This window comes from Lampris incognitus, chromosome 11 (assembly GCF_029633865.1).
Source record: "Lampris incognitus isolate fLamInc1 chromosome 11, fLamInc1.hap2, whole genome shotgun sequence".
In the NCBI taxonomy this organism is placed as follows: Eukaryota; Metazoa; Chordata; class Actinopteri; order Lampriformes; family Lampridae; genus Lampris; species Lampris incognitus.
Window position 1 is genome coordinate 7,895,596 of NC_079221.1, and position 25,390 is coordinate 7,920,985.

General features: G+C 48.8%; 2 protein-coding genes across 2 annotated transcripts in view; one reads left to right on the plus strand and one right to left on the minus strand.

Moving 5' to 3' along the window:
• Positions 1-74: 74 nt before the first annotated feature.
• gpr143 (G protein-coupled receptor 143) lies at positions 75-17,438 on the plus strand. Its single transcript, XM_056289830.1, has 11 exons — positions 75-106; positions 2,832-3,111; positions 5,223-5,332; positions 8,061-8,155; positions 9,822-9,914; positions 10,859-10,968; positions 11,073-11,181; positions 11,791-11,908; positions 12,034-12,286; positions 13,175-13,266; positions 17,343-17,438. The coding sequence occupies exons 2-11, from the start codon at positions 2,856-2,858 to the stop codon at positions 17,436-17,438; spliced, it is 1,332 nt and encodes a 443-aa protein (XP_056145805.1). The 5' UTR covers positions 75-106; positions 2,832-2,855.
• Positions 16,096-25,390, minus strand: part of tbl1x (transducin beta like 1 X-linked) — a 34,744-nt gene continuing 25,449 nt past the window's right edge. Inside the window, exons 5-15 of the mRNA XM_056289117.1 lie at positions 25,234-25,366; positions 24,828-24,969; positions 24,546-24,609; positions 24,305-24,402; positions 22,664-22,724; positions 22,399-22,520; positions 21,984-22,058; positions 20,635-20,762; positions 18,698-18,863; positions 18,495-18,596; positions 16,096-17,745 (exon numbers count right to left, since the gene is read on the minus strand). Of these exons, the coding sequence (XP_056145092.1) occupies positions 17,719-17,745; positions 18,495-18,596; positions 18,698-18,863; positions 20,635-20,762; positions 21,984-22,058; positions 22,399-22,520; positions 22,664-22,724; positions 24,305-24,402; positions 24,546-24,609; positions 24,828-24,969; positions 25,234-25,366 (1,118 nt within the window). The 3' untranslated portion in view covers positions 16,096-17,718. The remainder of the gene's footprint in view (positions 17,746-18,494; positions 18,597-18,697; positions 18,864-20,634; positions 20,763-21,983; positions 22,059-22,398; positions 22,521-22,663; positions 22,725-24,304; positions 24,403-24,545; positions 24,610-24,827; positions 24,970-25,233; positions 25,367-25,390) is intronic.

Sequence of the window (25,390 nt, forward strand, 5' to 3'; positions counted from 1 at the left end):
GCAAGTGGATCCTGTGACCTCTGCGGCGGGTTGAAGAACACGCCTCCTGCCTGGCACCAAATCATAAAAAAAAAGAAGAAAACCAATCTTAATCACAAATTCACATGTAAGGCCTAAGCATAATGTACTATGATAAGCTAATGAAATGAATATTGTGGCAATGCAAAGCCACCTTGCATTTGGATTCTCATATTCCCCAACTCTTGTTGCTCAAAGGCACGCTTACTCTAATGCACACTCCACATAACATGTGGTACCCCCGGCTATGATTATTATTCAACACATTTACTACTGCCACCACTTCATAAAGAGCTACTACAGTGTGATTATTATGCAAAAAAATGTGCTGCTTTATATAGTGCTATGATATGATTAATATGTCGCAAATGTACTATTACTGCTACTTCATATAGTACTGCTATGGTGTACTTAGTATGAAGTAATTGTGCTGCAACTGTTGTGATATAGTACTACTATAATACTTACTATGAAGTAACTGAGCTGCAACTGTTGTGATATAGTACTACTATGATATATTTACTATGAAGTACCTGTGCTGCAACTGTTGTGATATAGTACTACTATGATATACTTTCTATGAAGTAACTGTGCTGCAACTGTTGTGATATAGTACTACTATGATATACTTACTATGAAGTACCTGTGCTGCAACTGTTGTGATATAGTACTACTATGATATACTTACTATGAAGTAATCGTGCTGCAACTTGTTACTTCATATAGTACTACTATGATATACTTACTATGAAGTAACTGTGCTGCAACTGTTGTGATATAGTACTATGATATACTTAATATGAAGTAACTGTGCTGCAACTGTTGTGATATAGTATACTATGATATACTTACTATGAAGTAACTGTGCTGCAACTGTTGTGATATAGTACTACTATGACATACTTACTATGAAGTAACTCTGCTGCAACTGTTGTGATATAGTACTACTATGATATATTTACTATGAAGTAACTGTGCTGCAGCTGTTCATGTAGTGCTACTATGATATACTTACTATGAAGTAATCATGCTGCAACTGTTGTGATATAGTACTACTATGACATACTTACTATGAAGTAACTGCTGCAACTGTTGTGATATAGTACTACTATGATATATTTACTATGAAGTAACTGTGCTGCAGCTGTTACTTCATGTAGTACTACTATGACATACTATGAAGTAACTCTGCTGCAACTGTTGTGATATAGTACTACTATGATATATTTACTATGAAGTAACTGTGCTGCAGCTGTTACTTCATGTAGTACTACTATGATATACTTACTATGAAGTAATCGTGCTGCAACTGTTGTGATATAGTACTACTATGACATACTTACTATGAAGTAACTCTGCTGCAACTGTTGTGATATAGTACTACTATGATATATTTACTATGAAGTAACTGTGCTGCAGCTGTTACTTCATGTAGTACTACTATGACATACTATGAAGTAACTGTGCTGCAACTGTTGTGATATAGTACTACTAAGACATACTATGAAGTAACTGTGCTGCAACTGTTGTGATATAGTACTACTATAATACTTACTATGAAGTAACTGTGCTGCAACTGTTGTGATATAGTACTACTATGATATACTTACTATGAAGTAACTGTGCTGCAACTGTTGTGATATAGTACTACTATGATATACTTGCTATGAAGTAACTGTGCTGCAATTGTTGTGATATAGTACTACTATGATATATTTACTATGAAGTAACTGTGCTGCAACTGTTGATATAGTACTACTATAATACTTACTATGAAGAAACTGTGCTGCAACTGTTGTGATATAGTACTACTATAATACTTACTATGAAGTAACTGTGCTGCAACTGTTGTGATATAGTAGTACTATAATACTTACTATGAAGTAACTGTGCTGCAACTGTTGTGATATAGTACTACTATGATATACTTACTATGAAGTAACTGTGCTGCAACTGTTGTGATATAGTACTACTATAATACTTACTATGAAGTAACTGTGCTGCAACTGTTACTTCATATAGTACTACTATGATATACTTACTATGAAGTAACTGTACTGCAACTGTTGTGATATAGTACTACTGTGATATACTTACTATGAAGTAACTGTGCTGCAACTGTTGTGATATAGTACTACTATGATTTATTTACTGTGAAGTAACTGTGCTGCAGCTGTTACCTCATGTAGTACTACTATGATATACTTACTATGAAGTAATCGTGCTGCAACTGTTACGTCATATAGTACTACTACTATGTTGCAAACGCACCACTACTGCTACCGTAGTGTTCTATGACGTCAGTCGGTACCGCTTGAACGTATCCGCTGCCTCTTGCGAGTGACAGGGGGACACGGGCGCGTGCCAGATGAGTAAACGTGAATATAGATGTGAATGACACGTTTTTACTGCGGCCACGAAGCTGCCCGCCTATCAGCCGATGGACGGGGCCGCTTTTAAAACGCTCCTCGTTGTTTTTAAATGGCTTCTCACGCTCCCTTTGGAAGCGACCCCGTTATAACGGCAGCTCGCCGGGGCTGAGTCGGCCTCGTTATGTTACCGTTATAACCGCTAACGTATTATCCTTAAGTCACACAACAGCCTTTGTGTCAGGTCCGCGTGGAGCGACCCGGGGGTGGGGGGGGGGGGATTAAATGGAAGCACATGATGATCGAACCCGTGGTTTCTCCCAGTGAGGCCATGATTTCAATCACTTTCCCCCCTTTCTTGCTTTCCTTCCTTCCTCCTCTCTCTCCCTCTCTCTCTCTCTCTCCCTCTCCTCTCTCCCCTTTCTCCGCTCCCCGACACCGTAGCCCACTTCTGCCCGCAGTCCCGCGATGGCATCCCCGCGGCTGGAGACGTTCTGCTGCCCGGACCGGGACGCCGCCACGGACCTGGTCGTCTCCTTCGAGCCGGTGCTGTTCGGCGCGCTGAGCCTGGCCAGCGCCAGCCTGAGTTTCTTCTTCTCCGTTCTGCAGATTCTACCCAAACGCAAAGGCTACCGCCGACTGGGCCAGTACCCTCTCCCCAAGCCCGCGTCCTCCACCCGCATTCTGCTGATCGTCAGCGTGTGCGACATACTGGGATGCACAGGTAACGACACCCGCGCGCGCACGCGCACACGCACGCACGCGTGCAAGTTCGCTGGCATCGTGTTGGCGTCGTCCAGCCAGAGGGAAGGAGGGATGGGCGTGTGGTTTTACGAGCCGAGTTGTGCGTCTGCAGCCGGTCCTGCAGGAGTCCTGCAGCGTTCCTCCTGCAGGACTTCTAACACTTGGCAGGCGCAGACCCGAGATGACCTCAACGTGGCTGCGTCTCACAAGCGTGAAAACATGGTCGTGTGTGTTTGTTTTTTTTTAATCTTGTCCTGGCATACTCAAACATGACATCGGTTGGTTTTGTATTTTTCCTCTCTCGCCCAGATGTGGATTCAGGATCCACTCGTTAGTCGGGCTCAAATGACGTTTTTTTCGAGAAGTGGGTCAGGGTTTTATTTATTTTTTTCTTGCTGCAGGATTTGATTGACGACGAGGTTTTTTAAAAACGATCGGCCAGCGCGACTTCTGTGACGTCACTTCCGGTTAAGATGCCCTTTAATTTATGTTGGCTATACGGGGGGGGGGGGGGGGGGCTGTTAAGACGAGTCAGGCCTCTGATACGGCTGCCGGCTTAGCAGACGAGGTTATTCAGATGACCTCAAATCTGAGTAGCCAAGTCACTCGTTCTGCCGGGTTGTTACGTCGACGTAGCGTTGCTGCACATCTGTGCGTCTCGACTCGGGTTATTCACCACGTGGCGTCACGCAGATGATATGCATCCATATATTCTACCTTCACGATTTGTTTCAAAACTAATATGGATGAGACACCTACCGTGCACATTTGCGCGAGGACACGCCACATGGCAGCTGACAAACCTGAAATGAGCATCCCTCTGCTGATCCCTCTGCTGATCCCTCTGCTGATCCCTCTGCTGGTCCCTCTGCTGATCCCTCTGCTGATCTGCTGGTCCCTCTGCTGATCCCTCTGCTGATCTGCTGGTCCCTCTGCTGATCTGCTGGTCCCTCTGCTGATCCCTCTGCTGATCCCTCTGCTGATCTGCTGGTCCCTCTGCTGATCCCTCTGCTGATCTGCTGGTCCCTCTGCTGATCCCTCTGCTGATCTGCTGGTCCCTCTGCTGATCCCTCTGCTGATCTGCTGGTCCCTCTGCTGATCCCTCTGCTGATCTGCTGGTCCCTCTGCTGATCCCTTTGCTGATCCAGTGATCATTTTGTTGTCATAAAGTTTGTAGGTTTCCTAATATTTAGTCAGTTCGTAATACAGGAAATGCTCTTCTGTTTGGCCTAGAAATGGTAAATGAACTGTGTTTCATAGTGTTTTTCTAGCTGCCACAGCCACTCACACACACACACACACACTGATGGCGGAGTCAACCATGCAAGGTAACTACCAGCTCATGGGGAGCAGTTGGGTGCCTTGCTCAGGGACACCTCGGCGCTTCTGCCAGGAGCAGCCGAGAATCGAACCCGGCAACCCCGCAGTAACCGGACGACCACCTCCGCGTCCGTCCCGGGCTTCGCTGGCGCGGCCTACTCCCAAGGTTGCGTCGCGAGTTCAGATATTGTCATTTCTGAACTCAACCTTCGCTTCTCCACTTGGCAAGCGAGATGACAAATGAGGCAATATTGTGTTTTATGTGGCCTACTTCATGCCCCGGCAAAGTTGATTTACCACTTCGAATAAAACGCACCTAATAACATTCAATCATGCCCTTATCACGGTTAAGCACGAGGCCGTGGAGCTCGCATTACACGAAGCCCCGGCGAGAGTAAACACATTTTAAATCCTGACTGTAGTGCAACTGGAAAGCTTGTTGAGAGAAACGGAAAAGGCCTTTGTGAAGCACAGCTCGAGGCCTTTCATACCTCCATTAAGTCTCGCCACAGCTCAATCGCTCAATGACAGCATCGTTATTAACATAAAATGTAATAGTGTAGAATGAGCAGTCGGTCATGTGTTCTCTATGCTAATTGAAACCAGACTGTTTCTATTTTTTTTTCTTCTTCTTCCAAACTGACCCACTTCCCACCCTCCTCCTCCTGGTTGTTCCGGGCGGCATCTCCCTGACGGGCAGGAATTTGGAAGCGGCGGTGTGACGTGCCGAGTTAACTATTTTGAGAGCGTGCGGTTATTTTCCTCTCGCAGGTATCATCATGAGGTCGTCCGTCTGGCTGGGCATGCCAAACATCGTGGAGCAGATCTCCGTGGCCAACAGCAGCAGCATATGGCCAGAGGTCTTCTGTGTCGGGAGTGCGGTATGTGTGATGCTCATTGATGACATTTTCCCCTCAGCTGAATGTTTCGATCGTGGCTGACGACTCGGACTCGGTGCCTCCAGCGGGGCAAATGCAACAGTACAGGAGACGACGGGTCATGTGATTCATTTCGAGTTCCTACGGCCTCATGATAGTGGCGGGTGATATGGAAAATATCATTATCACAATAATCATGAGATTTTACACAATATTTATATATATATATATATATATAGAGAGAGAGAGAGAGAGAGAGAGAGAGAGAGAGAGAGAGAGAGAGAGAGAGAGAGAGAGAGAGAGAGAGAGAGAGAGAGAGAGAGAGAGAGAGAGAGAGAGAGAGAGAGAGAGAGAGAGAGAGAGAGAGAGAGAGCTATCATGATATCTGCTTACATATGTAAAAGTACCATGTTTAAGAATCCAGCTGATGTTTATCACTTTCAAAGGTTCGGTAAAGTAGAGTATAATATCACACCAAAACTAGTTTTCAGATATCTCCAGCCTCAAATATCTCCCTCAAGTATCTCTCTCTGATATCTCCAGCTTCAAGTATCTCCCTCAAATATCTCCCTCAAATATCTCCTTCAAAAATCTCCCTCAAATATCTCCAGCTTCAAGTATCTCCCTCAAATACCTCCAGCTTCAAATATCTCCTTCAAAAATCTCTCTCAAATATCTCCAGCTTCAAATATCTCCAGCTTCAAGTATCTCCCTCAAATATCTCCAGCTTCAAATATCTCCCTCAAATATCTCCAGCTTCAAAAATCTCCCTCAAATATCTCCAGCTTCAAGTATCTCCCTCAAATATCTCCCTCAAATATCTCCAGCATCAAATAGGAGCTATTTAAAAACTAGTTTTCAAATAAAATTTCAAATATCTCCAGCCTCAAATGGCTCCCTCAAATATCTCCAGCCGCATTTTGTGAGAAAATCTCGATAACACATTCTCCCTGTCGATAATTGGCACAACAAAAACTTGTATCACGATACGACAATATCTGAATTCGTCCCAATAAAATACCGTGGCCCTGTGATGGCCTGGCGGCCTGTCCAGGGTGTCTCCCCACCTGCTGCCCAGTGACTGCTGGGACAGGCTCCAGCAGCCCCGCCACACTGAGAGCAGGATAAGCGGTTTGGATAATGGAATGGAACAGAACAATACCATGGAAAGAACGGGTCGGACCCTTTATTTGACTGGTTAGCACAGTTGCCTGTGGTGCGGGGAACCCAGGTTCGATTCCCAGCTGGCCCCTGACTTCTCACTACCTTTGTGGCAATGATGGGATGCATATGCGCTCAGAGGCATGAAGGAGCTGGTACGCTGAAGCACGGGGACGCGCTTCCCGAAGGAGGGGGGGGGGTGGTGGTGTAACAGTGTAACGACCCAGTGTGATGAAATTCAGGGGGCAGCCGGGAATCGAACTCCCCGCACCACGGGCGACCGCGCTAGCCAGTCAACTACACCCCGATAGCAAAACTGCTGTGGCCCGGACCCGTCCCACACCCGACGCTTCATCCGGCCCACATACCGCCTGGAATGACGGCACTTGGGCGGTCCGCTCCTGTTGGCCAGATCTGGGCCAGAACCAAGCCATAGCAATGCCGCATGTGCCACATATTTGCCAAAGGTGGCCCCATATTTGTTTGTGATATTTGGGCCATATTCACCATTTACCACACGGGGCCACTTCAGGGTCACAACCAGATCACATGTTGCCCAGAGTGCCGCATCTTTGCCACAAAAAAAGGCCCACGTTTGATTTGGCATATTTGGGCCATATTTGCTATTATACATGTGGGCTACTTCAGGCTCACATCCATGTTGTCAGGGCCAGAAGGCGGCCATCAGTGCCGCATCGTCGCCTGAAGTGGCCCACATCCGGATGCTATCCGGGAAGGGTCCGACCCGTTAGCAAAGGGCTTGCGAGTCTACACATCCGTGGTTGTTGCACCGATACACTAATATTGACTTGCCGCCCGGCACCACCTCATGCATAACAGATGGCGGGGGGAAAAGCTGCGGAGGGAATGACAATAACATAAACTCGTGGTGCTCAATAATAGATCAGCGGGCCTTCGTTTAAAGAGGACCAGTTGTCTTTCAGAGTGTGGGCGTTGTGTGTCGTGCCACAGGGAGTATTTATATCTCTGCAATGTTGGTTTGGTTGCTCCTGCAGCCGTTCACATCCAGGGTTATAGTAGACACCGCCATGCACACGTATTAGCATTTCATCCGAGGGTTTGATGTCCGCACGTTGCTGTGGTGTGTGCAAACCTTGCATATGTGTTGTGATTCTGTCGATTTTCTTTCACTTCACTCGAAATGCTGGGGGGGGGGGGGGGTTTGTTTTGCCTTTTTTTTTGTTTAATTTCGTCTCTTTCCACGAAATGTTTTGCCCGCCGATGCAAAAATTAGATTCCCCCACCTGCATCATTCAGATTAATCTAATTTAACCCAATCTAGTCTAATTTAGCGTCCTATAGGGCGGGTTTCCAGGTGGGGGGGAATGTGATTTATTGGTCTCGAGTATCCTGAAGGCAACAAGATCTGACAAGATGAGTCACATCATATCCTACATTAAATCGTAGACGACCGGTTTATCCGATAAACACACTGTTTACTCAGGGCGGAGGCGCGTGTCACCGCTGCCTTTGTCTGTCCCGTGTGTGTCCGTGTGGTGCGGTTAGCGCGGCTGCTTTAAAAGGGATCCGTCTCGTTTATGTCTGGCAGATGTGGATCCAGCTGTTCTTCAGCGCCTCTTTCTGGTGGACCTTCTGCTACGCCGTCGACGTCTTCCTGGTGGTGAAAACATCTGCAGGGATCAGGTGACCTCCGCCTCGCTCCGTACTGTACCACAACGTGGCCTGGGTCCACCACAACCTGACCTCACGGAAATACGGGGAATGGCCGCGACCTCTTAACACTCGCGCCACGCGGTGGTGGCACGTTACGCGTTAAGGTTACGCGCCATTGGGGCTCCTTTGTCGTGGTGGACGCACAAACTCCCTGATTCAACAACATCATCATGCAATGAGCGGTGTTTAATATGTTCTCCATCCATCTGTGGTCTTAACCGCTTATCCTGCTCTCAGGGTCCCGGGGATGCCAGAGCCTATTTCTAATGTTATTGTTATTTTCATTTGACTGAATTTATTATAGTGCCTAACCTCATTATGTCAAAATGAGTTACATTACACACAATTCAGTGTTTCTATAGAACAAAAATCATAACAAGGCACCGTAATAAATTCAGTCAAAGGACACAAATAACAACCAAATGACATTTCGTTAACTAGAAAATACGAAACGCCGCTCACTGCACGATGTTGCCGAATCAGGGAATTTGTGCGTCCGGCGCCACGAAGGAATCCTAACCGACTTCCCATCGGCGGTGTTTCCGCCGCCGCCGCCACGTAAGGCGAGTGTTCAGAGGTCGTGGTCACCTCACGTATTTCCGTGAGGTCATGTTGCCCACGCCAGTCCCCGTCCAGAGAGAGGAGCTCGAGCTTAAAAGCCCCCCCCCCCACCCCCAAGAACAATACTGCCATACAGCTCTGAACTAAAGTGCACCTCCATTTGTTAGATCTTGCAGATTCTGTGATAGAGGTCTCTCTCTCTCTCTCTCTCTCTCTCTCTCTCTCTCTCACACACACTTTCTCTCTCTCTCTCACACACTTTCTGTCTCTCTCTCACACACATTCTGTCTCTCTCTCTCTCTCTCACACACTTTCTGTCTCTCTCTCTCTCTCTCACACTTTCTCTCTCTCTCTCACACACTTTCTGTCTCTCTCTCACACACATTCTGTCTCTCTCTCTCTCTCTCTCTCACACACTTTCTGTCTCTCTCTCTCTCACACACTTTCTGTCTCTCTCTCTCTCTCTCTCTCTCTCTCTCACACACTTTGTCTCTGTCTCTCTGTCTGTCTCTCTCTCTCTCTCTGTTTGTCTCTGTCTGTCTGTCTGTCTGTCTCTCTGTCTCTCTGTCTGTTTGTCTCTCTCTCTGTCTGTCTGTTTGTCTCTCTCTCTCTCTCTCTGTCTGTCTGTTTGTCTCTCTCTCTCTCTCTCTGTCTGTCTGTCTCTCTCTCTCTCTCTCTCTCTGTCTGTTTGTCTCTCTCTCTCACACTTTCTGTCTCTTCTCTCTCTCTGTCTCTTGTCTGTCTGTCTCTTTGTAGGCTATACAAAAAGTGGTCGTTAGTTTCTAAGTTCAGAAAAAGAGCCAGTTCAGTGATGTTGTGCTGATCAGTTTCAGAACAGCTGGTCAGTTTCAGATCCGTTTCAGCTGCTTGTCCTCATCGCCAACCCCATTGTCTTTGTTCGTGCCACGTCTGCAGGAGAGGCTTCATGTGCTGGAAACGATAAAGAAAACTCCCCCCCCCCACCCCCCCAGCCATGTAGTGTAGTGTTGGTGTGAAATTAGGTCGCGTTTTACTGAAGCTTTTGTTTTCCACCTTGGTCTCATGACTGGTTTCTCTCCCCCCCCCCCCCCCCCAGCACCATCATCCTCTACCACATGATCACGTGGGGTCTGGCCGTGCTGCTGTGTGTTGAGGGCGTGGCCATGCTCTACTACCCCTCCATCTCCGAGTAAGTGGCCAGCAGCACCCTGGATTTGCCCCCCCCTCCCCCCCCCCCCGGCGCCTGAACGTTTGACGTCTTTTCGAGACAACTCGCACCTTTTGATGACGGGGAAAGTCCAAACGAACGCTCCGAATTGGTTTGTTAAATCCGATGCTCCCCTGCAAGAACACGGGAGCATCAGAAAGGTACTACCGGGGGGGGGAGGGGGGGCAAATTTTGCAGTTTTACAAACCTGCGCCTCTTCGTTTTGTCTTTCCATCCCCGTCAAAAGGCATCGTGGATTGCCGGTGCTACCGAGCTGCCGGGTTTTGTTCCAGTCACTGTTGTCTGTGATTCTGGCTGGGCCCGCGCCCATCACGTTAAGGATCCAGTCTAATGAAAATCATGTTTTCCAGTTTCGTTGTATTTGTTTAACCGTTCTTTCACGTAGGCGCTACGGCGGCGATCATATGACGGAGGCCCCTCGAGTAGCCATCCTCCACGATCGCCGACGCAATTAAATGATTTCAGAAAAAAACCCCAATCTGCTTCTGCTAATGAATTACATCATCTAATGCCCCGGTTTAATCGGAAAATCATTCAATCGTCATCGGTCTGTTTTTGGAACGGTTGCCTAGCAACATCATACAAATTAGCAAGCTTAGCTAGCCATCAATGAAGTGGGCTACCTCGTGAGCTCCGGGGCCACGCCCCCTCGGCCTCCTGAGAATCGGCTGTGTTCAGAAACGTTGGGCTGAAACAGTTGTAACAGGTCAGATGACACTCTAATATTCCACAACAAAACTTGTCCCACTTAATTAACATAATTGGACTGGATCTTTAAAGTAGTAGGCCAGACAGAAGGACCCTGGGTGGGGGGGGGTCTTCGCTGCTCTGTTCACATGGTAGAAATGCACCTGCGTGATTTCCAGCACTGCTCTTTTTGTTGTTGTTGTTGTTGTTGTGTGCAGCTGTGAGGCAGGCCTGCAGCACGCCATGCCTCATTACATCACCACGTACGCCCCCATGCTGCTCGTCCTCATCGCCAACCCCGTTTTCTTCATTCGTACCACATCTGCAGGTCAGCTCCCCATAAATATAATCCACCCCGAATGACAGTATTGACACACACATGATAACCGCTCTCATCTCTTCTTCTGTCTTTCTTTCTTTCTTTCTGCCTAGTCACATCTTTACTAAAAGGACGGCAAGGAATCTACACGGAGAACGAGAGACGCCTGGCCACCGAGATCAAAATCCGCTTTTTTAAAATAATGCTAGTCTTCTTCATTTGGTATGTTCTCGAGGAGAGAGGATGACCTGCAAACTATGTTTTGAGTTATAAAATGCAATGTCAGATGTGCAGTGTAGGTTGGTTTTTTTTGTGAGTGCTGAATTGAAAGCCTGTCAGGTACAGAGGCTACATAGAAAGACCCCATAAAATGCTGGCTGTACTGTATGGATCATTAACTGGATTACTGCCTGGATGGATATGCTGTGCACGATAGACATTAGTACAGAACAGAAGCCATCCTGCAATGACGTCTTAATTATGCAGTTTTTACAGTAGCCCAATCTCGCGATAATTAAGGGAATTAGTAACGTGACTGAAACAGGGCAAGCTCATTGAACGGTCACATGGTGCAGCCGTCACCGAGAGACCAAACCAATAAACCAATTTCTTCAGAGTAATTTCCGCATGTGAGAAATGAGTATCAGCTGTCCTGTTTGCATGCTGGAACTATTTTTGCCATATTTTTTTTTCCAAGCCGGTAAACAGCTAATATGACAAACAAACAACCATGATATATTACCAAATTACTGTTGACATGCTTTTAATGTAGTCTCCTTCAAAGAGATGTCTTCATAATTGCTTCCGTTTCCCCCTTTGGCCATGTTTCAGCTGGGTACCCAACATCATCAACGAGTGCCTCCTGTTCTTCCTGGAGATGCAGGCGGACATTGGAGACAGCGGCCTGAGGAACATTAGAAATGCAGCCCTCATCACGTGGTTTATCATGGTGGGTGACACAGTACGTACTTCGTAGCTGTATACAGCGGTGTTAGCAGACGGCCCGTTGGATCGCAGACACAGATCTCATCTCTCCAGTCGATCCGTTCATTTTATTTTTCTCAATGTTTTCAGGGGATCCTGAACCCCATGCAGGGGTTCCTCAACACCCTGGCCTTTCACGGCTGGACGGGTTTCGCCGTGGACTTCAGCCTGCAGCGGAGGAGGGAGCTGACCTGGGACTCAGTTTCCACCTCGGTGCCCAATACGGGGGGCCACAACCCTATGGTGGGCACCGCCATGCTCTACCAAAGTCACGTCCAGGAAGCGAAGAAGAACGTGACGGGCAACGGGCAGCCCTCGGACGCCATCAGTGTCCTTTCAGAAGGTAATTGGCTCGGTAAGGGCCTAGACAGTAGCAGCTCCCCTGTATATCAGGGCTGGTAGCGTTGAACCTGCTAGTCAGCGCCCCCCCCCCCCGCCGCGCATGGTGTCGACCGAAACCTCGACTGGACTGCCCTCTTAATAGTAAGCGTACGTTTTCTTTTAGATGAGGCCATTATGGCGTGGTTTCGTCCAGCGGGGGGACCTAGTAGAGCAAGTTTCAATTGGTTTAATGTGATATCAGGCTCTTCTTCTATTTAGTAAGAATGGATTTAGCCGGGATGATCAATTGCACCTCATCGGTGTAATGAAAAAGTGCTGCTGACGTGTGTTACCTGGTGTAAGAGCAAGGTCGTGTTGTGGCGGGTAGTTGAAGCGGGTACGGGACGAAAAGGCACGTTAGACGTCACCCATTTAACGTCATAGACGACCTGTTGTCAACATGGCAACATCTGTGCCCTCGTCCTATTAAGACCGGGTTGCCAGAAAAAGACTTTAATGTATTTTGTAAGATGTTTTCTACTCTCGGTTACTCGCGTTTCCTCACGCCAGTTGGGAACTGTGTGGAAAAAGGAAAATATTTGACATTTGTTTCCTACGTTCAGCCTCTCTGCCATGAGAAATCCCAAGAAATAAACACCAATTTTTACGGCATTTATGACTAGATCCCTTCAGTCTGTTTTGTTTTAGTATCGCATTTCAACTCAGTTTGCATTGATATATATATATATATATATTTAAACAAAGTAATATCACTGTATTTCCAAAAATGTATGGATAAAAAGAATAAATGAATGCTGTGAATGAATGTGTAGGTGATTTTTATTTGCTGGAAAAAAAATAATCTACCAAGCCTTCATTCTAGTAATTTAACCCTATTTTGTCTTGCTAGGTTCAGAGTCTAGTACAATTGAAATCCACATTTCCACCGAGCCACGAGACTATGAGGATGTAGATGCTGATGGAGAATCCATGGAGAACTCTGTGAGACGCTAGTTGGTGGCCACCGCCTCCCGGCCGCTGACCATGTTCCCTCTCTCAGTAAACGTTCACAGTTTAGACTCTTTTTAGCTGCTGCTGAAATCATGATCCCCGCAGAGCTGCCCCCCCCCATCGCAGGTTCTCCGGGCCATCCTGGTTTCCCTTTTTCCTTCAGTTTTCTATCGAGTTTTTCCAGTAATCGCGTAGTTTTTTTCTCTCTCTCGATATAACGTTAGGTGTCAGTTCATCCGCCCCTGGTTCACAAACCTCTGAAGAGCTTCCCACCACCCAGCCGTTCTACCCACCGTGTAGAACGGTGTGGCGTTACTTCACCGACGCGGTAACTGAATGGCGAGGATAGTCGACGGAGAAAACCAGTCGTTTCCCCTGTGACGAATAACTGGGGGGGAGGGGGGGGGTCGACCTTGAAGATGTATTTCTTCAAGGCGATGCATTGAGAACAACGCCCTCCTTTGTGCGGTGTGTGAGGCATTCTCAGCGATAAGCTCAGAAGAATGCAAGAAGCTCACCAGATCGTCTTTTGTTTTTGGAAGGAATGTGCGTTTGGAACACTCCCCGAAGTTGAAGCTGACCATTTTTGTACTTTTTTTTCCCCCCTTTTCCTATGTCCATTTTATACAATATTAAATATCAAGAATGTTTCTTAAGGGTTTTGTTGGTGCCGGTATTCTTTGACCTATGAGAGATCGATGACATCAGCAGGCTAATCCCTCACTCATGGAAAGTATTAAATGGTTGCCACCACAAAAACGACACTAATGCACTGGGTCGAACAATGAAACGAAACAAGAGACACCCGAGCGTACGGGTGGCGTGGCGGTCTATTCCGTTGACCTACCAACACGGGGATTCGAATCCACGCATTACCTCCGGCTTGGTTGGGCGTCTCTACAGACACAATTGGCCGTGTCTGCGGGTGGGAATGTGTCCTGGTCGCCGTACTAGCGCCTCCTCTGGTTGGTCGGGGGAATAGCGTGATCCTCCCATGCGCTACGTGCTCCTGGTGAAACTCCTCACTGTCAGGTGAAAAGAAGTGGCTGGTGACTCCACATGTGGTAGTCTGCAGCCCTCCCCGGATCGGCAGAAGAGTGGGGTAATTGGACAGGTACATTTAGGGGAAAAAAAAACCCAAACAAACTAACAAAAACAAGAGACACCTTATTTCTAATATCAAAATAGAGTGATTTATTTGAGACATTGAGTGACTTCATGGTTTTCTCTTGCAAACGGGTGACGACACCCTGGACTACAGAGCGGAAGAGAGATAGTAGCTGTGTCACAGCTTTTATTCCAGCCTGGGCGTCTTAGACCGCCAAGATGGCCACCGACCTCACCCCAACTTCTCAGTCTGACACAGACAATAATGGCTCATTGCAAACAAACTAGTCGGACAAGAGCGGCCCATCAATCAACATCCAATTATGACGTGAACAAAACACAGAAAAAAAATAGGGAAAACAAGACGACCCTTTAAGCAAAATCCAAAGCTTTGCTGAATCCCCCTCCTCCACATCTGGAAAAGTGCACTTCACATTTCTCTTAGAGTTTGACAGAAAGAGAAAGGGACTAGAAAAGAAGGCAGTTAAAGTGGTGGCATGTTAGTCAGAGACAGTTTCGAAATCCGTCCCTGTGGAGCAGAAACAGACGTCCTGCGAGCTAATAAAGCTAAGCCCACATAGCACAGGCGCTTCCTATCAGAGGTCAAATTGGACCAATCGCATCAGCCGGTGTGGGTTCCATTGCTGCTCGGGTACAATATCAATTCGGGGTCTTTCGACTACATATGATGTTGGTAGCTAGCGTTGTTTAACGCTAGCTTTATTTATTTAGCTGTGTGTTTTTTACAATCCACGTTGACATAGAGTTGGTTAGTAAAGGTGCGAGGGCCGAAGGCCCGAGCTGCATCTAAATAGCAAGGCCGCAGGCTCAGGACGAGTGAATGTGCTCGAGGGCCGAAAGCCCGAGCTGCGTCCAAGGAGTGAGGCCACAGGCTCAGGACGAGCGGATGCGCTTGAGGGCCGAAGGCCCAAGCTGCGTCTAAAGAGTGAGGCCCCAGTCTCAGGACGAGTGAAAGTGCTCGAGGGCCCGAGCTGTGTCTAAGGAGCGAGGCCCCAGGCTCCAGACGAGCGGATGCGCTCGAGGGCCGAAGGCCCGAGCTGTTTCTAAGGAGCGAGGCCCCAAGCTCAGGACGAGTGAAAGTGCTCGAGGGCCGAAGGCCCGAGCTGCGTCTGAGTGAGGCCACAGTCTCAGGACGAATGAATGCGCTCGACAGCCAAAGGCCCGAGCTGCGTCTAAGGAGCGAGGCCACAGGCTCAGGATGAGCGAACGCGCTCGAGGGCCGAAGGCCCAAGCTGTGTCTAAGGAGCAAGGCCACAGGCTCAGGACAAGCGAACGTGCTCGAGGGCCGAAGGCCTGAGCTGTGTCTTAAGGAGCGAGGCCGCAGGCTCAGGACAAGCGTAAGTGCTCGAAGGCTGAAGGCCCGAGCTGCGTCTAAGGAGTGAGGTCGCAGGCTCAGGATGAGCGAAAGTGCTCGAGGGCCGAAGGCACGAGCTGTGTCTAAGGAGCGAGGCCCCAGGCTCAGGACAAGCGAAAGTGCTCGAGGGCCCGAGCTGTGTCTAAGGAGCGAGGCTCCAAGCTCAGGACGAGCGAAAGTGCTCGAGGGCCGAAGGCCCGAGCTGCGTCTAAGGAGCGAGGCCACAGGCTCAGGATGAGCGACAGTGCTCAAGGGCCGAAGGCCCGAGCTGCGTCTAAGGAGCGAGGCCACAGGCTCAGGACGAGTGGATGTGCTCGAGGGCCGAAGGCCCAAGCTGCATCTAAAGTCAATCTACTGTTTCACGCTGTTCCTAAACTGAACTAGCCCCTACCCAATCATAATGCGTGAAGAAGTGATGTCATCTGTAGTCGCAGGACCCCGAGCACATCTGGTAGGGCGAGTAGATCAAGTACCGACACCGGCAGCATCACGCGGGAACCAGGTCTAACCAGACCCATCATAACCTCTTCAACAACAGCAGGACTCTCGAGTCAACTGGCCGCCTCCTGGCCACGAACGAGCGCTGAGTTTTCAGTACACTGATCAGAGAAAAGGTGCCAAACGGAAACCACGTCACCGTTATACATGCAGGTACTTTTTGCATGTTGTGTGCGACCTGTGAGGATGTCATGCAAACTTGCATAATGACGTCCTCACAGGTTCAATCTGATGGGTCCGTGGCGTCCTTTTTCCACATTAAATGGAAAAAAAAAGAAAAACTTCTCTGATCGTTTCAGTGGAGCTTGTTATCAACACAAAGAAGGGGGGGGGGTTAGGTCGTGTCTGTCACAATGCAACCTGTGACTTACTGAACAAGCCCAGCTGATATTACTGTATCCACGACTGGCCGTGTCGAACATGTGATGAACTCCTGATGAAAGAAACGGGTCTGACGTGCACGTTGAAGTCTCATTACACTAGCAAAAAAAAAAAGATGTGAGCGCCCCGGGCCGGTTTTGAGCCTCTACATGATGGCGTTAAAGTGTACGGTATATAAACATATATACACAGTATATAAGTCTGTGTATTTCCTCTAATTTACATATCTTTACATTCATTTAAATGTACATCCAAAAAAAAAAGGGAAGAGATTCTCTTTATAAACCACACTTTTCACATCGTGTACACGTGTCTGCAGAACGACGCCTCCTTGTCCCAGAATCGAACGTTTCACTATTTTCAAGGTTTCAAGGGGGAGTCCTTGGCAGTTTTTCCTTGTCGACCTCGATTTGAACCCAGATGCCCTAAGAACTACCTCGTAGCGCCACCATTTATTCATGACTTGCGTAAGTCCATTGTGTGTGTGTGTGTGTGTGGGGCAGCAAGAAGTATTCTCAAAACAAACCTTTCTCCGTTGAGAAGTCAAGCACCCCGTCATCAGAGGATGCCAGTGCATCAGCTAGTAACATCGGACATCTGCTCAGGAGGAATTCTCAGAAACCGACCTCTTCCTTTAATTTGTAGCCCGTCACAGCCTAACCCTTCTCTCTGTACAAAACCCTCATCGGTGGGATTTCACCCACAGCCAGATGACAGCGGCGCCGCTGGCCGGGAGGGGTCACGGCACCTCCTCAGTGGAAACCTCTCAATACACGAGAGTGCCGAGGGAGCCGAGTTTTAACCTTAGTCCGGTAGATTTCCAAGCCAACTTCCGTTGTGGTCTCAAATTGGAGTGTGCGCGGCAATAACGCACGGCTCACGAAGTGTGGAGCCGAGCCGAAATCGGTTTTGGTTTCTCGGGGGGGCCGCCGCGGTCGTGTGTTTCCAGTGCTGCGAGGGTTGTCTTCCAATTCACCGTACAGGCCCCCTTCTCGCACGATGAGAAAGTGTTTGCTGATGTCAGAAGAAGGCAATCTGCTGCCCGTTCCACTCATCTCAAAATCGCCCCTCTGCACGCGGTGTTATTTCCGGAGATCAAGAACACACACCTAGAAGGGCAGAAGATAAAAAGGGATTAAGGACTGCTGAGTGTCGGCACAGCTTTGTTTACTTACACTTATGGAAGTGCTCATGGGTATATTCCAGTTGTTTGTGTTGTCAGATAAATTAACTCGGTTACGTGTAATGAATACCCGAACAGGGACGGGCAACATGATCCAGAAAGGGCCGGTGTGGGTGCAGGTCTTTGTTCCAAACAAGCAGTGACACACCCGAGTCTACAAATCAAGGTCAAAGACTGTTGGCTGATTGATCAGGAACACTTTGTCATTTTATTTCAGCAGTGTAACACAAAGACAAAAACACATATCCAAAAACTACAACAACAAACGCCAGCCAGGATGACTGCCAGAACTGCCGGTCTGCATGGGCTAGCAGTTAGCTTAACCTGCCTCGCTTCTGCATCCTGCCAGACCACCCTTGGTGTTAACTCCTTGGGCGCAGCTCCAGGCAGGACCGTGGTCCCTGGGCCCACAGGATGCAGCAGACCAAGCTCTCTCAGCCGATCCAGCGCCAGCTCTCCCAGCCATCAAACGAAGACACAAACTTAAATGCAGACCTGGACGGACAGTACTGGGTGAGGCTGCTGCAAATGTGAATTCATGCCACCGTCTTTGCACACCAGAAGCGAATTAGGTGTGTAACTGCTTGGTTGGAAACAAAGAGCGGTACCCACACCGGCCCTTCCTGGATCATAACCATAAATTGACAATGAATAAAAGTCATCGAAGGTGCTTACCGAGCCGTCTGACGCACTGGCACCAACTTTGTCTCCAGTGCTGTTCCAGCACACCTCGAAAATACCCCCAGTCCCCCTGTAGCTATGTACCAAGGCCCCCGTCTGAAACAAGAGAGCAACCAGTCATTATTAAACAAGTCCGCCACATGACCGTAAACCACAATGGTCACATGCAAAGGTGTGAATCCCGGTCCGACGATTACCGTGGTGTTCCAGATGCGGACACACTTGTCAAAGGAGCCGCTGGCCAGATGTCTGCCGTCGGGGCTGAAGGCCACGCTGTAGACCGGTTCCTGGTGCTTGGTCAGCGTGTGAATGCACATGCCTCTCTCCACGTCCCACAGACGCACCGTCGAATCGAACGAGGCACTGCGGGATGTGGGCGAAGGACACAGAGTTGAACGGTTTCATGTTCCCAGCACGACACATTCAGCATCACAGACCCTTAAACATCAGGGCTTTTAACCTGCTGATATCTTCAAGTTTATCTCCAACAGACGCACAATAACGAATGACAGCAAGCGATATTCTATCATCCTCGAGAGCCTGTGTCGTCATTCTTCTTGTTTATCCATCCTTCTGGCTAGTCTGCTTGGCTGGATTTTAGAGAGGGTCCCAAACTGGACAAAAGGACAGTATCGGCGACGATCATGTTTTCGCCGACATTACAATGTGTTGGTTACAAGAGAATTGACCGCCGGACTCATTGCAAATCCTCCATGTGAAGTGTTTCACAGATTGGAAGAAAGATGGAAGGATTTGAGTTAGGAGAGACGGTCTTTACTGAAATTACACCCTGACAGCAAAGTATGTGTGAAGTATGTTCAAAGCGAGACCCTGCCCATCTGCCACCCTGAGACAGACGGTGTCGAAAAGACGTGATAATGAGGGGGGGGGGTGACTTCCATTAACAGATCTCCATCACAAAAAAGGTATTAATAGAGGAGCCCTAATCTTCAGAGGCTGCCCTTTGCACCAGCTTAAATTGAGCTTTTATGGGAGGGGTGGGAGTGAAGTTCATTTGAAATGTGCGGCACAGGTTTGACGGTGACATTTACTTTAGATTACCGAGCTTGGACAATAACGGCAGGTCTATATCCGGCATGAAATACATGCACGTACGCCGGGATGTCAGCGGGGGCAATAAAATGCCTTCGGTGTTTGAACGTGAACATTTATACACACGTGCGCGTCTCAGTCGGGGGTTGAAGGCTACGGGCCACTGACAGTTACAAGCTCTGGGACTGGTTTTGCCCGACTCTGGCTTGCTATGAATGTCATGGAAGGACAGGAGTTTTCCTTCAGGGACAACCACACACAGCGCCGTTTCTAGCACCACCTGTGGGGGAGCACCCCCCCCCCAAATATTTTGGGGGCTTTTCAATCTATTTGTATTTTAAATTATAAAAAATAAAATGAATGAATAAGAAATTATCAATTATTATGTTGTGAGTGAGACAGTGGGGTAGGGGCCAGATGTGGACAGTGGGTGAGAGCACATTTTTTTTAATTATTTATAGCTGCACACAATATGTTAAAGACTCCTTTTTTTTGCACCCGTGCTGTTGCACTTTTATTTATTTCACATTTATAATAGTGAAATTCAAAAGGGTCATTTCCCCTGAAGATGGCACTGTTTTGAGGGGTGGAGAGCTCGTCTAGGAGGCCAGAAATGCCACTGAATACACACACAAATCCATAAATGCTTGAGCTGGGTGATATGGAAACATCACATTAACCAGGGAATTTTACACAACATCTAACATATAAAAGCACCATGTTTGTTTAAGAAGTAAGATTCATCACACTGAACTGGTTGACAATAAATATAATATCAAAACAAAACTGCCGTTCAAATAAAACTCAAATAATTTCCGACCTCATCTTGAGAGAAATTGTTGATCGTGGATTCTCAGTATCATTCATTTAGAACGAAATCGTGCGAAATAACTATGTCCGAATTTCACCCCGTGACGATGGATTACATTTAAAGGACAAATGATCTGTCTTAATGCCAAGCATTCAGTATATGTACACGTGTCTATACCTACAGTCACGTGTACACTATCCTATTTCAAGTACACAAACGGGAGGCCGTCTCGACGCATGTCGTACGGGGGCTGTGTGAGTGATTTCCCACCTGGCGAGCATTATGTTGCAGTTGGGGTTACTGGTGCCGGGACCTGTTGGGCTCCACTTGATGGTGTAAATCTCTTTGCTGTGAGCCTGGAAGTCATGGACGCAGGAGTCCTGCTTCATGCTCCAGATCTGGACGTGATGAAAGAAAAACACAAAATGGGATTGGGTTACAGGAGTCACCCCTCACCTTCTCTTCCTGTTAGTTCACTTCCTAGTTCTTTATTTGTGCCTATGATGAAATAAAACAAAAGAGAAGTCATGTACAATAATGTGAAAAATGCACAGGTGGGGTGACGACACCCTGAGGGTGTGTGGGAAGAACCCTCCTGACATTGAAATGAAAGACAGCTGTTTATGCTAGCCGCAACCCCCCCCCCCCCTTTTTTTTATCCCCAGTTGTATCTGGCCAATTACCCCATTCTTCTCAGCCGTCCTGGTGTAACAGCCCAAGACATACCCCCTGGCCCGACTATACCCGGGGTTTAAAGTGGGCTAGCCTGTTTTATACCCCGAGTATATTATGGGGTAGTCCGGTTTATACCCCGGGGTATTATTGAGGCTAGGCTATTTCATACTCTCCTAAGACAGATTGTACCCCTCACACTCAGACCCGGGGTTAAAGTGGGCTGGCCTGGTCGCTGCTCCGCCCCCTCTGCCGATCCGGGGAGGGCTGCAGACTACCACATGCCTCCTCCGATACATGTGGAGTCGCCGGCCGCTTCTTTTCAAATAGTGCGTGGGAGGATCACGCTGCCCCCCCCCCAACAGACGCCCCAACCAACCAGAGGAGGCGCTAGTGCAGCGACCAGGACACACACCCACATCCAGCTTCCCACCCGCAGACACGGCCAATTGCGTCTGTAGGGACGCCCGAACAAGCCGGAGGTAACGCGGGGATTCAAACCGCCGATCCCTGTGTTGGTAGGCAACGGAATAGACCGCCATGCCACCCGGACACCCCTATGCTAGCCACAAATTTGCAGAAAAAATAAATACAAGGACAACGATAATGTCCATTTGCTCCCAGACACTGTTACAGGGAGAGATGGTTCACTAGCCACACGGCCGAGGCCGGGGGAAGTTGTTTTTGGTGCAGCATGTTAACCTCTGCAGCACAATACATCCATGGACAGCAACAGACACTCCGCATATTACCACGAACCGTACAGTCAGACGATAGCAGAAACAAACACATTACGCACAACAACTGGGTGGACGGTAGTATGCGTGCAACACGGTACTGCGCTCCCTCAAGAGGAGCTGTGAACTGAGGCGGAGGCGCTGCTCCATATGACCCGGACTCAAAACCGATGAAACCATTATTCCTGTTGGATCTGAGACGAGTCTTACCTTCAAGGTCATGTCATCTGAGCAGGAGGCAAGCAGCATCCCTGATGGATCCCACTTAATGGCGTTAACTTCATTCTGGGACACACACACACACACACACACAAAAACACAATCACAACGGACGTCTGTGTTCATGTGCGCCTGCGAGTGCCGGCTGTTCCTTACAATTCTTACAAACACAAAAATGGAGCAATTTCTTTTCACGAATTTCAAGACCGTTATGTTAAATAGATGTAATTTAACTGCAGAGAAAAGAGCCTGCGGGCCACAGACACCTGTGTGTGTCTGTGGCCCGCAATGAGGATGACTGCAGAATGAAAGCGCAATTTTCCTTTCACGTGACCTCTACATGATGAGTTGGGCTGTAGACAACGTGACACGAGGACAGAAGGAGAACGCAGGACGGACTATTTACCATGTGGCCCTGGAAGGTCTTGAGAGGCCGGTCACTGCCCAGTCGACAGACATGGATGCACATGTCTGTGCTGCAGGAGGCAAAAGTCGTGTTGTTCTGCCAATCCACGTCCAGCGCCGGGGCTGTGAAATATGCGGCCAAACAGATCCGAGATCATTACGGGCCGCCGTGTTCACGGGTGAGCGAAGACGACGGCACGCCAAGCGAGTAATATTGGCGTGCCGTTCGCCAGCTAGAATTGAGCGTTTTTGTGTTGTGGACGTACCCGAGTGAAATGGGAACTGCTGCTTGGCCTCTCCTGTGTGCGCGTCCCAAATGATTGTCGTCTGAGAAAGAGAAACAAACCACATTCCTGTCAAATTCCCGAAGGATCGGGTCTATTAAAAATATAATGAACATTTCTCGAGCTGTGGGAGGAACAAAATGTCAAAGACGTTGCTTTTTTTAATAGTGATGGGCACCCCCCCTTCCCCTCCCCCCAAACTGTACCTGGCCAATTACCCCGCTCTTCCGAGTCGTCCCAGTCCGCTGCTCCGCCCCCTCTGCCGATCCGGGGAGGGCTGCGGACTACCACATGCCTCCTCCCATACATGTGGAGTCGCCAGCCGCTTCTTTTCACCTGACGGTGAGGAGTTTCGCCAGGGGGAGGTAGCGCGTGGGAGGATCACGCCGTTCCCCCCAGCCCCCCCCCCGAACAGGCGCCCCCGACCGACCACAGGAGGCGCCAGTGCAGCGACCAGGACACACACCCACATCCGGCTCCCTACCCGTAGACACGGCCCAGTGCGTCTGTAGGGACGCCCGACTGAGCCGGAGGTAACACGGGGACTCGAACTGGCGATCCCCATGTTGGTAAGCCAACAGAATAGACCGCTACGCTACCCGGACGCCCCGTGGTCTGCTACGTTTACGTCTTCCCGCTAGCAGAAACGTTTTTACATTGCTGTGCGTGTTCTTGGACTCGACTAACACGTGCATCGTTTAGTTTTCTCCAGACGACGCACTCAGCTTTCCGTCATCGCATAGCGACCATCTTTGTTTTCTTGAGATGACGCACGGCGTCCCCGCAACAAGACGCGATTTGTCAGGCGCGGGTTACGGTCAGCGGGGCCGAACAACGTCTCAGGGGTACAAAGATTGAGTTACGTCCCTCTGAAGCCCCGCCGGCGGCTGAAATAGCTTTAAGCCTCCTCTGTGATGGATTACATCCACGTTAGGGTCTGCCACTTAGGAAGAGGAATGGCGCAAGAACGGCGAGGTGCAAACAATCAACTTTCACCCCATCAAATCTCACGTGCACGCGCACACACACACACACACACACACATGCAGGCAGCCCAGCATCACACGTTAGGATGGGAACCGGCAGACGACGTAAAACCGAATCGTCAGCTGAGTTAATGTATGCAATGAGCGTACCGGCGTACAGCCGCCGTGAGCAGCCGCGTGCTCGGTGACGGTGTGAATTACATCACCGGCTCGGAGAAAACAAACACGGTTATCCTGAGATAACGGGGGGTGGGGGGGTGGGGTGCATCATCTCAAGAAAACTGGAGTAAACGTATTTGCGAGACCACAACAGCTCTCTCTTCTTTGGTGCTCAACGCTCCAGTGGGCTTTAGTCCACGTTCTGCAGCATCGCCCAGGAAGGATGCAGACAGATACTCCAATCCTGCAAGAATCACCGGTACCCGTGTTTTATCATCGACGCACTCGAACCCCACACGACAGAGAGGCCTGTATCCGAATAGTTGACGACGTACTTAAGGATGGGAGGGGGAGGATACGGTCCCTATAAGGGAGTCGAACTCTTCTCATTCATTTACGCAAACGACCCATCGCTACTCTTAAAGGCAGCCATCGACAGCAAGGACAAGCAGAGTGCTCAAGGTCATTAATGAAATACCTTATCCACGCCGGCACTGAGGATAAAGTTCCCCTTCTTGTTCCACTTCAGTGCAAATATGGGCCCTTTGTGCTGCCCCAAGGTGCTTGCAAGGTTTCCTAGTGCACAGGACCCAGACCCGTCTCGTTAGACCACATTGTTCAGCAACATCATCACACAGATGGTTATCGTTTACCGTAATAATGACACAACACGGCGCCGGCTCAGGGACCGTGTTGTGCCACAGTAAAAGAGGACATACCATCCTTTGTCCATATCCTGGCAAATCCATCATATGACCCAGTTGCTAAGAGAGTCCCATCACTCTGTGGGGAGGGAAGACGACAGAACCGTTATTGGACCAACGCTGATCGCACAATCCTCAGTCGGCACGTGCGTGTATTTATGTGTGTGTGCTCGTATGTACGTGTGCATGTGTGTATGTACACATGTATGTATGTGAAACACTGAGATACAGACAGACTCAGAGACAGACAGACAGACAGACAGACAGACAGACAGACAGACAGACAGACAACCGTACATTCCAGTCTAGTGAGGTGACATCTTTGTTGCTGGGAACGTCCTGGCCGCCTTCTCGGATGCAGTGGCGCAGTACCAGCTGGGTTGAGTTGGAGTGACTATTCTCGTTTAGATTCCAGATCCTGGCCGTGGAGTCACCCGAGCTGACCAAAATAAAACACCAAGGTAGGAAGGAGGTCAGTACAGGACTGGGAACATGAACTCCCAGGCAGCGAATAGCGGTCACGTCTGAGGATCACTGTGTCTTTGAACGCACGGCACCGGTGCTCACACGCAACAACAAAACAAATAAATAAATAAAATTCACACGTTCTACGTTTGAATGTGTAAGCTGGAGATGAGCCCAGTCTTTGCAGAAATGGAATGACGGTGAATGAGGATCGCTTCCAGCCTGGAGATAGACTTACCCCGAGGCCAGCAGGTCACTGACTGGGTTCCAGGCACAGATGAATACCTCAGATTCATGGCCTCTGAGAACCGTGGCCTTGCTGGCTGGTATCTCCACGTCCACCTCCATCTTCATGGGCTCGTTATGATGATCTGAAGAGTAATCATACACAACAC

Excerpts from the sequence above, each read along its gene's own strand:
- gpr143 (XM_056289830.1), top strand. The coding sequence starts at position 2,856 with ATGGCATCCCCGCGGCTGGAGACGTTCTGCTGCCCGGACCGGGACGCC. Across the intron at positions 5,333-8,060 it reads TCTTCTGTGTCGGGAGTGCG|ATGTGGATCCAGCTGTTCTT; the intron begins GTATGTGTGATG and ends TATGTCTGGCAG. Across the intron at positions 10,969-11,072 it reads CATTCGTACCACATCTGCAG|TCACATCTTTACTAAAAGGA; the intron begins GTCAGCTCCCCA and ends CTTTCTGCCTAG.